The sequence below is a fragment of the Corapipo altera genome, unplaced genomic scaffold (assembly GCF_003945725.1).
Source record: "Corapipo altera isolate COAL_440 unplaced genomic scaffold, ASM394572v1 79, whole genome shotgun sequence".
Lineage (NCBI taxonomy): Eukaryota > Metazoa > Chordata > Aves > Passeriformes > Pipridae > Corapipo > Corapipo altera.
This window is the reverse complement of record NW_020884927.1, coordinates 3666645-3682425: the sequence shown is the minus strand read 5'-3', so window position 1 is coordinate 3682425 and position 15781 is coordinate 3666645. Positions and strand designations below refer to the sequence as shown.

The 15781-nt window shown below is 40.2% G+C and overlaps 1 protein-coding gene across 5 annotated transcripts in view; it reads right to left on the bottom strand.

Moving 5' to 3' along the window:
* MTA1 (metastasis associated 1) overlaps positions 1–15781 on the bottom strand; it is a 77213-nt gene that overhangs the window by 28235 nt on the left and 33197 nt on the right. For all 5 annotated transcript variants that reach the window (XR_003530159.1, XM_027658424.1, XM_027658423.1 and 2 more), the window contains exons 8-11: positions 13907–14006; positions 12551–12739; positions 11325–11399; positions 4546–4604 (exon numbers count right to left, since the gene is read on the bottom strand). Coding sequence is in view for 4 of the 5 variants with exons in the window: in XM_027658424.1 (XP_027514225.1) it covers positions 4546–4604; positions 11325–11399; positions 12551–12739; positions 13907–14006 (423 nt within the window). In the remaining variant the exon portion in view is untranslated. The remainder of the gene's footprint in view (positions 1–4545; positions 4605–11324; positions 11400–12550; positions 12740–13906; positions 14007–15781) is intronic.

Here is a 15781-nt window from a genome sequence, read left to right as displayed (position 1 = left end):
TGATGGCCTGACTCCACTGTCCTCTCTACAATCATTATCAAGCTTGTATTTAAACACGAGTGGAAGTGATGCTCAGGTGAAAGCTGATCACCAAACCATGCTGATCAGCAGGACTAACATGCTGTAGTTGTGCCAAACTTCAGGATTTTGAAACACTACAATTAATGAAGCTGCAGCAAGCACCAGAAACTGTCCTGCTCCAAAGCTAAGGTCAAGTTTCAAAGTGGTAGTAATAATAAAATTCAGGCAGATAATGTTTTCATCATATGAGAAGCAAAAAGCTCGTAATTGTTGATGATATATTAATTAAACTTGCTTGATATAACCAAAGCCTGCTACAGCTATTAACAAGAGAATCGGATGAGTAAGAGGATGAATCATTAAGCAATTAATGAAGCTGAAGAGAAAGATGCAAATAAGGTAGTGAGAATACTGATGGTGTGGCAAACTACCATTTCCAGTTCTTGCATCAGGAATGGAACTCTTAAAGAGGTTTCAGTTGTGGAGGAGCAGTGAGTTATGCTAGAACAGGGACCATGAAGTGCAGACTTCTGGGCTGTATTCTGCAGAAGATCAGTCTCAACTGAAGAGATTAAGGTAATAAAGCACATGCAGAAAGAAGGCACTGGAAGCCTGTCAACATGAACTGAAGCCCCAGCCCCAAAAAAACCCAACCTGAAGATAATTCTGAACCCCACAGGAGACTGAAATCACTTCACTAGATGACTGGCTAGCATTTGACCCACAGCACGGTGATAAAATTTTTGTTGTTAGAAATAATTATAAACTTAATACCACCCAGTGAATGTTTCCTGTTATTAAAGGAATCATCTGTGCTAAATGCACCAGAACAATTAAGAAATAAAGCATCAGTAATAAAAACAATTCAAACTCCTTTGTGAGGCACATTTATGCCATTTACCTCTAGGTAAATGCAACTGTCTGGATTCCTTATCCAGGCAACAGAGAGGTGAGCTCTTCTCACAACTCTCCAGGCTCCTGGAAATAACCACTTCTAAGAACAGGTCTAATGACCCCTATAAACAATGCTTTTTGAAGAGGAGCTTTCTCCAACAAAATATTGAAGATCACCATTTTAACTAGCACAGCTCAGAAGAAAGAGCAGTGTTACACCTTTAAGTTTTCCATGCTGCAACAGACCTCTGCACAATGAAACAGGGAAGAAAAAGAAGTCTTGCTCCTCGAGCAGAGGACAACCAAGAAACAAAGCATTATCTTCTCTGACCTATTCCTCCAGTTTCCCTATTGGCTTCACAAAAGGGGCACAGCAGGGAGAACAGTATTTCCCTGTGTCTTTGTGAGGCAGCGTTTGCAGCTTGTCAAAGCGCTTTGAGATTCTCAGATAAAATACTGTAAATGGAATGTATTAATTTACATTTACAGATGTACAGCTAAAATTCATGTTTTACATAAATACATTTTGGAGACTAAAGATTGTATGGAGCAGTTCATTCTTCCTTTTCTGTTCTTAGCCCTTCTGATATCACTTAGATGAAGAAAGCAGAAGAAAAAAAAGCCACACAAAATTGGATGTCTCAGCCTCCATGACTTCAGATGTCCTAATCCCAAAAAGCACCAGCTACACAACCAGAGCGTCATCAAAAAGAAGCAAGTACATAGGATGCCTGTAAGATTAGTAAAACCAGAATATGACTTCCACAACATCCTGAAGGGTATGTTTGGGTACACACTAGAAGGAGAAAGAGACTGAGACTACACCTGCATGAAGAAAGGTCTCCAAGCCCTGCATTCACATTGGAGGGTGGTAGAACAAGGCATGTGAGAAGGTGGAACCTCTTTGTGCATTCAGGCTGCTGCTTTAACACCACTCCCACTGACAGAGACAGTGCTACAGAAAACAACTAAACCATTTTTTTCAGTAATTCCTAAATGCAGAACTTAACTGGTTTTACACTTTTTCCTTTCACCAGGAAAGCACGTTAGTGCTTTTCAACCAAAGGGCTGCACCACAGCCTTTTGTGGTATAACACAGACACTTGGTTCAGTCACATCAACTACAAATGTCTGTCCCAAAACCAGGGTTATTCTTGGAAGAGGCACATAAATGTTTGTCCAATCTAGGACAGAAGTGTTTTTTCTAAGATGTTGGTTTAGGACTTGATAACCTCACAGAAATTACCTGTATGACTCTCCAACGCTTCAGTTATCTGCATTAATAAATTTGGGGCACAGCCTCAAGTTAAAAAATACCAACTCTAATGCTTCACACAGAGCTGTTATTTTTCATTGTGTAACATGTATGTGACCCTTGAAGGCAGTTTCTATTCTTTTTCTTATTATTTTCCTCCTCTCTCCTACATTTTCTTATTAACATCACAACAAGAGTCCTATCAATGGAAGACAGTCAGAGACGAAAAAAAAAGATAAAACTGTTTAAGTCTGATATCCTTTGGGGTCTCTCCCTGCCAACAATTCTGCACCAGGTACTGCTGGAATAGGTTTCAGTCAATCAGCTGATTTGCTTCTGCGTAGGTCTTGTGACAGCCTACATCAAGTAATTTATTTTCGGGGTGACAAGTGAATCATTATGGTTCAAGCCTTGAAACAGGAATGGGCTCAGTAACACAATAAGGACAAATCAATAACATTGATATTTAGATCCCTGCACCGTGTATTGCTATTACAAGCCAAGAAAATAATCTTCTTCTAAGTATGCATGCACTACCTATGTGCCAGACCTCATACTGAAACTTGAGTAGAAATAATCCAAAAGCTTAGAAATACTCAATTGTTGCCACATTTGGAGGTATTAATAGCAAAAAAGCAGCAGAAACGTTCATGCAGCATTTAATAAATCACATACACAACTGCTACTTTTCCTGATACACGTGAAAGGAGATTGAAGGAGGAGGAAAATCTGATCCCCATTTCATCAATTAAACAATATGTAAGTTAAGGTATAACACTCACAGAATCAGCCATGACTGGAAATCAGAGCCAGAGACAAAAAGAGCCAGAGACATGGGTAGTGACAGAAATCTTTTCCTGAAGCAGGGAGGTAAGTTGTTGATTTTATTGTATTCTCTAGATAGGAACAACAATTACCTTGCTGAGGTACAGTGCTGATGGATAAGACACCACTCCAGACAGCCATTATTGAATGAGCACCACAACCTTTCAAACACAAAGCCCTACCTACATACGTTATAATCCAAGAGCAGCAGCAGGACTACCAGGCTCTCTTGTCTGCAATATCCTTTTGCATCTGCAGTCTAAATTACATTGCCTTTTGCTTTACGAGCTTATCACATTGTGAATTCATGTTTAATTTGAGGTCCAGTGTCCCTCTGCAGAGTAAGAGCATCCACAGAAAGCAATACTGTTGAAAAACTGCATGACAAGAAATCTATTTGGCTTCACTCTGAATATTACACCTCATTTTTAGAAAATTTACCTGAGAGATATTGACATATTTCAAAGCAAAAAAGAAACCCTCTATTTTCAGAAGAAATAAGGGACTGTCTTGCAAGTTAAATATATAAAAATTAGTTTTGTCTAAAGTAGCAGAACAGATGGTAGAAGTTCATACATATTTAAAAGGAGACAGCATAAAAGAGTAAAGGAGTTATTGGGGATAATACACAGGGGAACATAGCTGGGAGTGAAAGTTGAAAAGAGAAAGGGCAGAGTAGACTAGAAGTTCTGCATTATAGCAACTGTTGATTTGCTATACAGAAGAAATGTAATAGAAAACATTTTACTAAGATTTTTGTTTTAAAATGCATATACACGCATTATATATTAAGAATAATATGTTGTTATATACAATATATACTCTGTATAGTATGTATTTTAATATGTTACTTTTTACAGAGAGAGAAATTTATATGTAAAAAAAATTACATTAGAGAACAACCATGCATTGGTGATCCACTGCTGACAAGAATTAAGAAAAACAGATACTACTGAGCAGTTAATTAGCTACCCTTTTGTTCGTGACCGTGAACTTGCCAGCAAGCCCCCAACTCCTAGCCCACATAAAAATAAAAAATTAGAAGCTAAGTAACAGTCACTTCAGGATGGGAATGTTACACAGGATGAAGGAAGTGAGCAACATGACAGCACAACATCCTAAGCAGGAAAGCCCCACAGGGAAAGTCCTCTGCTGCCCATGGAGGAAATACCCTGTGCCCCACAGTGGAAGGTCAGCATGTGGAACCAGCCTCAACACTCATAAGCAGCAGTGCAAGCACAGAGGGAGGAGCTGCTTTGTTCCAGTCAGCTCTGAAATACCAAGGCTATTGTGTTTTCTTCCACAGGGCACCTATTTTATCGGTATCAGAGTGGTCAGCATTAACTCAGCAAAAATAAAAAGGAATTCAAGCATCAGCTGAAGGTTGGTTATACTGGTATCCTAATTTAATAGTTCTCTGATGTGTTTGTTCAACTATGTCCCTCATTATGCAAATAAAGCAAATATATAACAGTGGCAGGCCATGGAAACTGCTACACCAGTCCCTCTACAATGAGATAGGAAACAAAACAGTACAAAAAGATACTTACTAGTTGGGTATATACACTTGTTTTAGCTTGCTTTCTGCTTCTGCTGCTTTCAATCGTTTCTTTACATAGAAAGAACAGAAAAAAGAAAACAGTTAGAATTAAAAAAAAAAAAATAAAAGCTATTTTACCTGAGAGTCAAGTAATACACTTATAAAAACTTTAGCAGGTCTTATGACGTTTACCTTTTACTGAGCAGCTACCACTAAACCTTTTTCCAACAAGAAGATATTCACCCAAGACAATTGTGGGCATCAAATAACTAAGTACACAGCTTTTCAAAAAAGTCAGAGATGCCAAGCTACTATTAATAAGGACAAACTTTTCATTCGCATTCACTTCAACACAAATTGTTCTCCCTACAACCGTTTTTTTAACTTTTTATTTCCCCTGCAGAGGAAGATCTGACACATCAGTCAGTGTTGATTCTCCATGATAACATTCAGTAATTGGACAGTAACAGATATAGCAATGCACCCTCTCCATCATAGTTCCTGAACAGGTGCAGCAATTCAAAGAGTTTCAAGGAAGACTTTTGCGTTGATACCCCTGAACTTCTGAGGCCTAACTGACACAGAAGATTTTATTTAAGCATTAAGAAGGCCAGGAGCTCCTTTTATAACTCAAACCTTCACCATTTAAAAAGTAAGAGACACACTGAGGTTCAAGTTTGCTCTTTATTACATCTGCAAAATAAATTTAGGGTGAGCCTCTGAAGGTTTCTAGTCCAACTCTCTGTTCAAAGCTGGTAACAGTGGCCTGCATAAAGCCACAACAATGTTTTCCAGGCAAACAAGCAGCACTGTGATATTCCAGACAAACAGGTTAGCTTAGCATTTGCTAAGCAGCAGCCTCAAGGCACAGTCTAGGAAAATAATTGTAAAGCAGAAGTCAGTATCTTCATAGAAGCAGGAAGTGCCAGAAAATGTAATAACATCGAAGAGTGTGTCACTGAGGAAATGGACAAACATAAAAATCCTTCTTACAGGGACACCTTGGACACACATAAAAATGATGAAGTAAATGTTTCCTGTGAGCATAAAGCTTTGATCAGGACAGTTTTGAACAACAGTTTTTCCATTTGATAGTGTGACAGCTCCTCACCAAAGCTCTCCAGGCTCCTAAAGAGCCTCTTCCCTTTTCCTGCAAATAATAGTCGACCTATCTTAGAAATCAAAGAATTAAATTGTCAGACAACAGAGCAAGGACCGAGAAAACAGAACTTCTGAAAGTTTTCCTGGGACTACGAGTACACCTTCAGAGAGCTGCACTCTCTCTGGTTGACTCCCTTCTGCTGGTGTAGGCCAGTTTCCAAGATTGCTTCTGTTAAACCTCACCTAGGACAGGAACTGCTCCCTGAAAACCGGCCTCAAGAAAACCTTAATGAAGACTTTGTGGAGACAGTCCTTATCAATCCTACAGACTTGGAGGAACCAATAATAAACATTTTGCTGGCAATCAGTAATGGAACTAAAGAGTTCTCCCAAACTACAAATTCAAGTTGAACGTTTTCAAGCTACCCTACCTGAGCATTTTTATGTAAGAAACAAAAGCACCCAATGAGAGGCCTCAAAAAGTGCTGTGATAATGGTTCTCCAAACAGCATCAGAAATCCTCCTCTACCTTTCAGAGAGACATACACAAAAAACCCCATCCTTTAATAACAAAACGCATGCTCAGGTGCCTTTCTGCTCAGGAACTGGGGGTTGTTCCACCCACAGCCTCAACTGAAAAGGAGGACTTGATGCTCCAGGCACAGACTGCTGTGGGCAGTTACATAGCAGATGAACAGCCATAGAGCTCATAGTCTCCCTAAGAAATACATGGAAACCCAACATCAGATACCGATTAACAGCTTAAAATACGGCTTGATGAACAGTACAAGAAACCAATTTCCTTAAGACCTAAGCAAGAAATTCAGAAAACTTACACTAGCAGAGAACTGCTGTTTTTTTAAATTTCTAGACTGTGAGAGGAAAAGCTGCAGTTTTCTTGACAATATCTCCCATTATGTTAAGACAGTGTTGGAAATATATGAATGCAAGAGCTTCACCCAAGCACTCATTCAGCAGCATTATCAGCAGCTGAAATATTCTACTGTCCACAATGTAAAGTCATTTGCCTTGGGGACATGGTTAATTCAGGGTATTAAGCAGCATTCTCCTAAACAGGTGATGAATGTTAACCTCATACCACAGATTTCCTTTGTTACTGATGACCCTGGCATGATGAGCTCTGAGCTAACAACTGCCATAGATCACTGGACCTTGCAACACCCTCCTCTCCTGCAGCTGCCCAGGGATCAGCACAGTGTACAACACGCAGCATACACTCTTACTACAAATAGCATACAAGGAAAATTGAAGGTTTCCAGAAGGTACCACAATGTCCTGGATAAGAAGAGGTTTTGCACTAAGTACCTGCAGCTGTGGGCAATCGATAGACCAGATATGATGAGTTTCCTATTTCCTGACAGTGGCCAATTCCAGAAGGTACAAAAGAAGGGGGCCTGAGATGCAGTCATGCACAATTTCAGAATAATCCCTTCCCTGAGAGAGTGCTTTGCTAGGTCCTTTGCCAGTTATTAATTGATCTGTGCCTGAAGCATATTTACACTATAAATTCTTAATGCTGTCTGATGTAGTTAAGAATGTCCTCACCCACAGGAAAAACCCTAAACATTTGTAACTTTTTCTAGTAGTTTGGCCCAAAATAAATCTTTTCTCTTTCAGTTATTTATATACACACATCTTAAGAGGATATACTTATTTACCTCATCATATTTTCCCCATCTATAAAAGGAAGATATTACCAACTTGTCTATCCCCTGGGGACCAAGGGATTAAAGTACTAAGCACTGTACATTCAAGTTGGTGCAAACATCTGTCCTTTATATATCCTCTCCCTAGATTTGATATCTTTCACTCTATCCACTGGGCTTGAAAGAGTTTTATAACACATGACGCATAAGAGCAAATGTTTGTGGTCCTTTTCTAAAGAGTGAACCATTTATAAAGAGGAAATAACAGAAGAAAACCAGGAACACTGGGGATACTTCAACACTCACAGTGCAAGAGTTGGGGTGGTAGACAGCACAGAGATGCCTCAAACATCCTCAAATATTAAGCCTTTATTATTTTATGATAGGGAAAATAAATTGCATTTTCTGGATTTAGAGGAGAACTTTCACACTGCTTATTCTTTTTCAAACCTCTGAACATAAAAACGTTGTATATACAAGGGCAGATGGGGAGATGGGACAGAAAAGGGAGTTAGTCTGTGATGCACTTGGGAGAAATGTTTCCAGCTGCTTGTGCTCCACCAACACATCTCAGAACTGAGGGGTGGTACCTACAGTTTCTGGCAGTTTTGGCAAGCCAGTGACAGAGTTCCACAATACTGCAGTTTTAACAGGAGTTGTTTGGGGATAAAATATCCTACGTATGTGGAAAAACATTTCATTGATGTTATTTCTACATTGCTACACACAGGACTTTATGAAGGCTGGTACATTAAGACATCACTCACAGCCCTCAGCTAGGTACAAAGCAGGCTTGGTTTCCTTAATAAAGATGTTTCCTATCTGCAGCAAGAGTGTCCCAGAGCTCCCTACCTCACTGAATCAAACATAAGGGCACTTCCACTTTCTCCAGTATCTTCCCAATACTATACATACCTTAAAACCGATTTTCTCTGACTACTCCTCCTACACTTTTCTAATGGCGCTTCCACATAAGAAATAGAACAGTGGAAACTCATAGTATTTGACCTTCCTCTTGAAGTTACCTGCTCCTCAGACACAAATAAAATGCAAGAAGTAAAGCCTTTCACTCTCAGAAAGCATATGACTAATTCAAATAGTCATCTACCACCTCCATGTCAGAGTTCTTCTCAACCTATGAAAAGTTTAACATTTTTAAAGTTTTTAGGACTTCCCCTCACGATATGCAAAACAGTAGAAGCACTTACAAATACCTAAAAAAAAAAAAAAATCACCCTGGAATTCACCACTAGGTAAGAACTCAACCTCTGCATTGAAGGAAAATGTAGCCAGACATCACATCAACTCGGAGAGCTTTCAAAGCACTGAAGGAAGTCAACAAACAGCAGATAAATTGGTCAATGCCATTTCAAATCTTTCTGAGTTAGAAATATATTATCTTGTGAATTAACACAGGAAATCTGTCCCAGGAAAAGAATGCATTCAAAGGGGACCCAAGATACTGAATTTGGAATGCATCACACTCATTTTCTTCAGAACAATTCTGAAAGGGTGTCTTTGACAGCACAGCTCTTGGGATCACTGTGGACAGGCGTTCAGGAGCCTACATTAAACCACAAATTCTGTGTTGACACTGCAGTAGAATTACTCCTTCTAGCAGTTCTGTTCTTGGAGGGTCAGTCCTTCCCTTGAAATGACTGAACTCCTGATTATGCTGGTAATCTTCAAAAGCATGGGCTAAAATAAAAATTACTGGATCAGAGATCCAAGTGCACACTCCAAAAGAAGTCAATTTGCACATATCTCAATATTGTGAGTGTCCTACTCACAAGACAAGGAAGTGCTGCACTAAGCCTTTCCATCTTAGGTACACCAAGCATGAGTACACTTCATTGTTTAGTTCTCAGAACGGGCCTTCTGTTGAAGGCAACTCAAAATGTCTCTTCCTCAGGGGCAAGAAACAGACAGATTCTACTTCAGGATTATAGCAGTGCTTTCTCATGCCAAGAAACTGTCAAGGGAAAGACAGAAGGACGTAAACAGTTCCCAAGTAACTGTTGCTTTTTCATCCAAGCAGGCAATTGGTTGGTGAGAAAAATCTTTATTCCTATGTTTTGTAACTCACAGAAACAGACAGTTTAAATGGACTTTTAGTCGTCATTCAAAGATTCTACAAGAATAAGCAAGTTATCAATACTTTTATTAAAGACAATAACATACAGACTTGAAATATAATTTAATCATCTTCTTGGAAAGAGGGAAGTGGAAGTGTAACTTGGGATACACACTTTTCATATCCTTACTTTGCATATTTTCAATATCTTATGTACACAAATGCTATTAGCCCCCAAACCATTTTGTGGTAATAGACCAAGGAAAGATTCTGCATAGATCAAACATGATGAAGAAACAGATGGAATAAGTGGCAACAGATGTGCTTTGCCAAAGACTTTGCACTCATCAAGTAGAATATAAATGTAATACACCATTATTTCAACTACAGTTTCCTATGCTTTCTTTGTGGTTACATATTGATAGCCCTTTCAAGTTTTTTATAAATGTTTCATGGCATTATTTGCTCGTACAAGCCAGGAATTTGAGATGAGGTCTTCGGCTCAGTTCAGATTTAATTGATGTGGTATCTCTGCACTGCAACTTCAACCAGTTCAGCTTACACTCACTCATACTGTCTCCTAAGTGGAGAGTCTCTAATTGGAAGTTTTCCCCAAATCCCACTCCCTGGTAGACTCCTGGGCAGTACATGTAAGGTACCATATAACCATGACAGAAAACCCAGTGCACAGGAATAGAGCAAAACAGTACAAGAAAATATAAGTTTGTTGTGTTTTTTAATTGCTGCAAGAACAAATGATCAAAGTATTTTGCACAACTATCCCTTCTGCAGTTTTCCTTATGTAATGACAAATTTTATGGAAGTGAAAAAGGCAATGGGGAAGGAAAGACCATGCCTTCATTTCTCCAGAACCATTTTTCCCCACCAGCTTCCATCACCATCCCACTTTCCTACCTTCCTTGCCAGAAGGAAAAGTTTCAATCAAAGAATGAACTTGGGAAAATATTGGAATGAGGATGCCATTAATAATTTTATTAAAAATAAAGTCTTTTTTTTTGTATCAGTTATGTTTCTTGTTTGTCCTGAGGACCCCTCTATAATTTAAACAGTGTCCTGACCAGAAAGAAAATGGTAAAAAATCACATTACAGATCAAGGTGCCCAAATATTAGCACATGGCAAACATTGGTCGATGCCTCAAGCATCTAGTCTTTACCCCAGGCTGAATTTCCAAGGAAGCATGTTAAGGCAAGGTATTTTCATTAACTCCACTTTTTCTGATACTTCAAATAGATGCCTCAGCATTTTAAATTTCTCCCTTCTTTTACTTGATTTTCCTATTAAATATTGTAAGTAGTTTTCAGCAACTGACACTCTGCAACGTTTTGCATGTTGCTTCAATTGTGCTTGGTTTATTTCAGGAACCAACCAGCCTTCATATTCAAACACATAGAGATAAAAATGATTGTAAACACCAGTCAAAGTTGATTCTCAAGTATAACATGTCTGGGAATGTGAGCCATCAACACTTCCCAGACAAACACTTCACTTGCAGAGCTTACATGGGGGAGTCTCATGCATCTGCCACCAAAGTCATTGGCAGGAGCAGCGGAGAATCAGCGTGGGTGCCTCTTGTACAGCAGCTGACTCCCCCCAAAAAGTCAATGAAGTTAATGCTGACCTTGAACTCTACAGGCAGAAAGTAACTGCACTGCCTTCCTCTGCTGAATTCCAAAACAGACATTGGAAAGCTCCAAACAAACAGGGTAGCAGCAAACATGAAAACAATGTACTCCTGCCACTGCTACCTGTTTGTAACTACAGAGCAGCTGATGAGTTTAGTGACAGGAGATGATTCCAATCACAACAGAACCCACCCAATGGAAAGGCTGAACCCCAAGAGGGAGAATAAAGCAACAAGGCTCAGTTTCACAGGCAAGAAAAGCAGCTTTGGTTAGAATGAAAGAGGTGATTCTGACTCTCTTACCTGCTGAACGTATCTGTCTGTAGTTTTCCACATATAGTAATATTCTATTATGCTTGTTAAGGACTTCCATGGGAGCTAGGGACACAAAGGAAAAGCAGCAGTCATCGAAGGGAGCTGGCACACAGACTCACAAATTCACAGGATTCCTCTCACTGACAGTTTGTAGCAGAATCTTGCAACTACTAACCCTCCTTGTGAAAAAAAATAGAAGACAAGTCAGTGTCTGAATCTCCCAAGGACATTAGATGCACATGGGACACAGGTTAAATTAAATGCCCTTTCGGAAACATAGTTTTCAGAGTAGAAGTGGAGCAGGTTACAGGTAGATCTTCATGGTGCATTGGCTCCACAGTAAACCATTCAAGAGAGACACAATGTGGAAGGGAGCCCACAGGCTCAGACTCTCTCTGAGAAGGAGAGACTCAAGCAAGAGCCACAACTACAGTATCCCAGTTCCAACTGACTTGGCTTCAATGGAGCTGGCCTATTAAAAAAAAAAAACAAACAAAAAACCACCAAAACACAAAACCAAAACAAACTACTAACAGAATCCTGCTCTGCCAGCTCTATTCTCTGAGTGAGAAGCACGAGGATTTCAGCAGGACCACAGAGTGTTGTGCTGTTTTCAAGTCCCTCTGTCTAAGAGATTAGAGCATTGGACAAGCAACAGTGAAACTACTTATTTTGTTCCAGAGGACTCAATCAGTGACACAGAGAAACTTGGCTCTCCTTACAGTGCTCCATTCAATCCATGGGCTGAGCACCTAGCATGGAGCTCTGGTCAAACTACAGGACACTTCCCTGGGATGTGCAGGATTCCATTTGAACACTTTCAAAGGCCCTTTCTGAAATCACATTGTAAGAGTGACTACATTTTCATATTTCAGAAGGCCCAGTACTTACTCTCCTTCAAACACAAATTAATCTAGAGCAGCTCGGCTGTCACAACACTTTCCTAAATTCTCCCTCAGCTGTAGTGGAGCAGATGATTCTAAATTAACATCTCTAAAGGAAAAGCAATCATCTGTGATTTGAAATTCTGACTGTACAACAGGCTGTCATCAGTATGAGGTTTGCCTTTCCCCACTTTACAGCAAGACACATGCTCTAGTTCAAAGCCCTCTTCTTCAACACGAGGAAAACCAACACAGTTTAGACAAGCTGCAAACCAGCTCTGTCACTGATCAGAACCGGTCACCACGGGGGCCCTTGCTTTATATACTTACAAAATCTTGCTGAATGTCAGTGAAATCTTTTCCATATTTTTCTAGTGCTTCCTCGAAGAGGTTTGCCTCTGAAGCAGACCACTCCTCCATCTCATCTCTGCACAGGACTGGCCCACCTTGTGGCACAAGTGCAGAGATTGCCTTGGAAATGTCGTAGACATTTTTGTGCAAAGTGTCCATAGCATGGAACTACATGGTTGCAAAGGAGAAAGAGAAATGTAAGGACAGGCATCTGGGGGGGGGGGGGGGGAAATGCTTAGGAGTGAAACAGCAATGACAAATGCTGCACCAAGATTTGAGAGTGCAGTATTCTATACCCCAAACAAAGTCAGTAAAAACTGTTCCAACCTCAGACTCACTGCAATTGTCAGCGTACAAGTCTAACATTCACTAGCAATAGTGGGGGGTGTGGAATACAAGCCCTTGTGTATCAATAATTCCTAGACCCACTCCCCCAAAGACTGAGCAGCCCTGTTAACTACCATTCCACACATGGGGCATGAAGATAGAGGTCCAAGGGCATGTTTTCTCATAGACTGGGCCATGCACCTTCATCATATGATCCACAAAAATTGCTTATATGAAAAATAAGAGTTGCGACATGCACATACGGTTCCCCCCAAAGGCCAGAAGCCCCAAAAAAGATTTAAGTTGCACATCACAGCTGAGTAGGAAAAAAGAATGACTCTCAAGAGCAATTACTCCTCAGAAAGCTGAGCAACTAGTGATTTACAAGGGCTGAGAACAAGCTGCGAGGGAGGAATTGATATGAGTAAATGAATAAAAGTTCAAGTTTTCTCTTTCCTCGATCTACTCAGCAACATTTATGATTATAAAATGTTAACAACAATACCACTCCTCGGGTATTCTAAAATGGAGCTCATCAAAGAGAACAACTGGATCCACTGGCATTTCTTATCTGACCACAAGCTTTTCCCCTAGACAATCTTGCCCAAGGATGCCAGTGCCAGTCTGGTGTTGGGGAAATGATGAGGAGTGGCACTCTGGCACTGTAACATTACAGACAGGCAGACAATCATTTGCATTCTTCTCAAGGCAGCTACCAAGCCCATGCGAGAGACGGGCTGCAAAGCATGTCATCAGAATATTTTAATAAAACTAAAAAACAACAATAAAAAACCCTCACAGAACTATCCATGACAGATCACAGGAGGCCCAAGGCCAGAAAAAGTTACTTCATCTGTAACTAAAGGATTCCTTTACAAAGACAAGGTCTGCTTCACAGCAGGCCACAATTACAATCCATCTGCCCCTCTCTCTTTGCCAATTGTTGTTGCTGAGGTGAATATTTTGCATCTCTCACAAACTTAAGGTCCTCTTAAAAAAAAATCTCACCAGCGTGATGTCCCTGGAGGCTGCTGCAGCACTCATGTGCAAACTTGGCTGCCTGACAGAACTACTGCAATCCAGCGCTCGGGCAAACGTACCAACAGACCTGAAAGAAATTAAACACAGCACTAACTTTGCATGCAAACCCAGTACAAATATAAACACCCAGCCAACACTTTCTCAGTTACAAGAGGATGTGATTTGTTGCTCATTCTGAGCCAGAGACCGTTCTCTTCAATGTGGTTTGTTATTATCAACGCTTTACTTAATTCATATGACCACAGAGGCTTAGGCATAAGGAGAGGAAACAGAGAAAGACTGAAGGATGACCAACAGGGAGTTCTGACCTGCTCTCTTATCCCTTACCTCTCAACAGACCTAATCTATAAAAGGAACTGAGCACAAGCAAGCTTTATGAATGGCAATAGTCTCATCCACAATCACAAGAGCAGTGCTGCATTGTCTGAAGGTATAGAGACAGATGCCAAGACCATACAGGAAAAATGCAGTAATGCAAACATTTTTCTAAAGATTTCAGTGACATTAAAAACAATATTTATTTTACAACTTAATATTATATAATATTTATTATAAGCCTGTTAAGAACACAGCAATTCTCAAATACTTCACAATACCGGTCATTTCTGCACCTGAGGCTACAATCCCCATGCTTTCCTCTTATTCCTAAAGAAATTAGTTGAAGGAACCTTTAACATAACCATCAGTTCTTGAAATTCCTACTCCCCTGCCTGCTTGCTACATCACATGGGTGAAACACTTGTCCTCCTGCACAAGGGAACTGGAGCTGAACTCCCCTGAGCAACTACAACAACAAAAAGAAGGTGGGTTAGGCTTTTCCCCCTCCACTCAGATTACTTCCCAAAATTAGCTGAGCCCACAGAGGAACACAGTAGTACCAAGCAGTGCAGGAATAGGAAAGGTAAATGTTTAAGCACTAGTTGTCATCAAATATCTAATTTTGGCCAAAATCCAAAGCAGCCTCCCCCATCCCAGTGTCTGTGGCGATTCACACTTCACCCTCTCCTCAGCCTCCTAGTCACTATCCCTATCCCTGCTTCCCAACTCCCCCATCCCCAGCTTTAGCTGGACTGATACTTGTGTGTGTGTGTGTGTGTGTGTGAACTAATTATAAACTGGAATGCTTTGCTGATTCTGGACAGAAGGAATTTTTTCAGTGCTTCTCATTAGAGCGGTTGTACTGGTAAACCCGGTGGGCAGCACTGAACAGACAGAACCACTAAAACCAGCTTTGCCACCAGAAGCCTACACAAGGTGGAAAACCCCACCACAAAGGAGCTCTACAGTCACTCCAAACCAACCCATACGAAAACAAAAGAGGGGAAAAAAGAAAGAACCAGAAGGCTGACAGATCCAGGGTTCATCCAAAAAGGCTTAACTCTGTTTTCCAGGGCTAAAGCCCTTGGCTGCAGCAGGCACCTAAACCACACAGAATGTGAAGTGTGTTACCTGTTTATTTTTTTCTCCAAATTATTCAGTCACCAGTTTAATGTAGTCTTCTGTTTATATAAATGCATAACAATGAATTAGTTCAAGAACCTTTTAAAAACGGAAAGTTGATGAAGAAAGATTGCTTCGGGCTTAAATAAAAACATCATCAGTACAGATTTGCAAGGTTCTACTTTATTGTGCCTACCTTTTCAAATCTAGGCCTTAGAAAGCATCCTTGCTCCATCAAAAGCATTTACTAGAATTCTTAGCAAACTGTTAATGGATGTCAAAATGTCACTGGATTTGAAAAATGCAGAAAATGGGCCGAGCAAACAACTGCCAAGAATTTAGCTTACTAAGTCTGCTGCATGCTGGCCAAAGCATTTGAAAAACCTCACCAATTTCAGGATC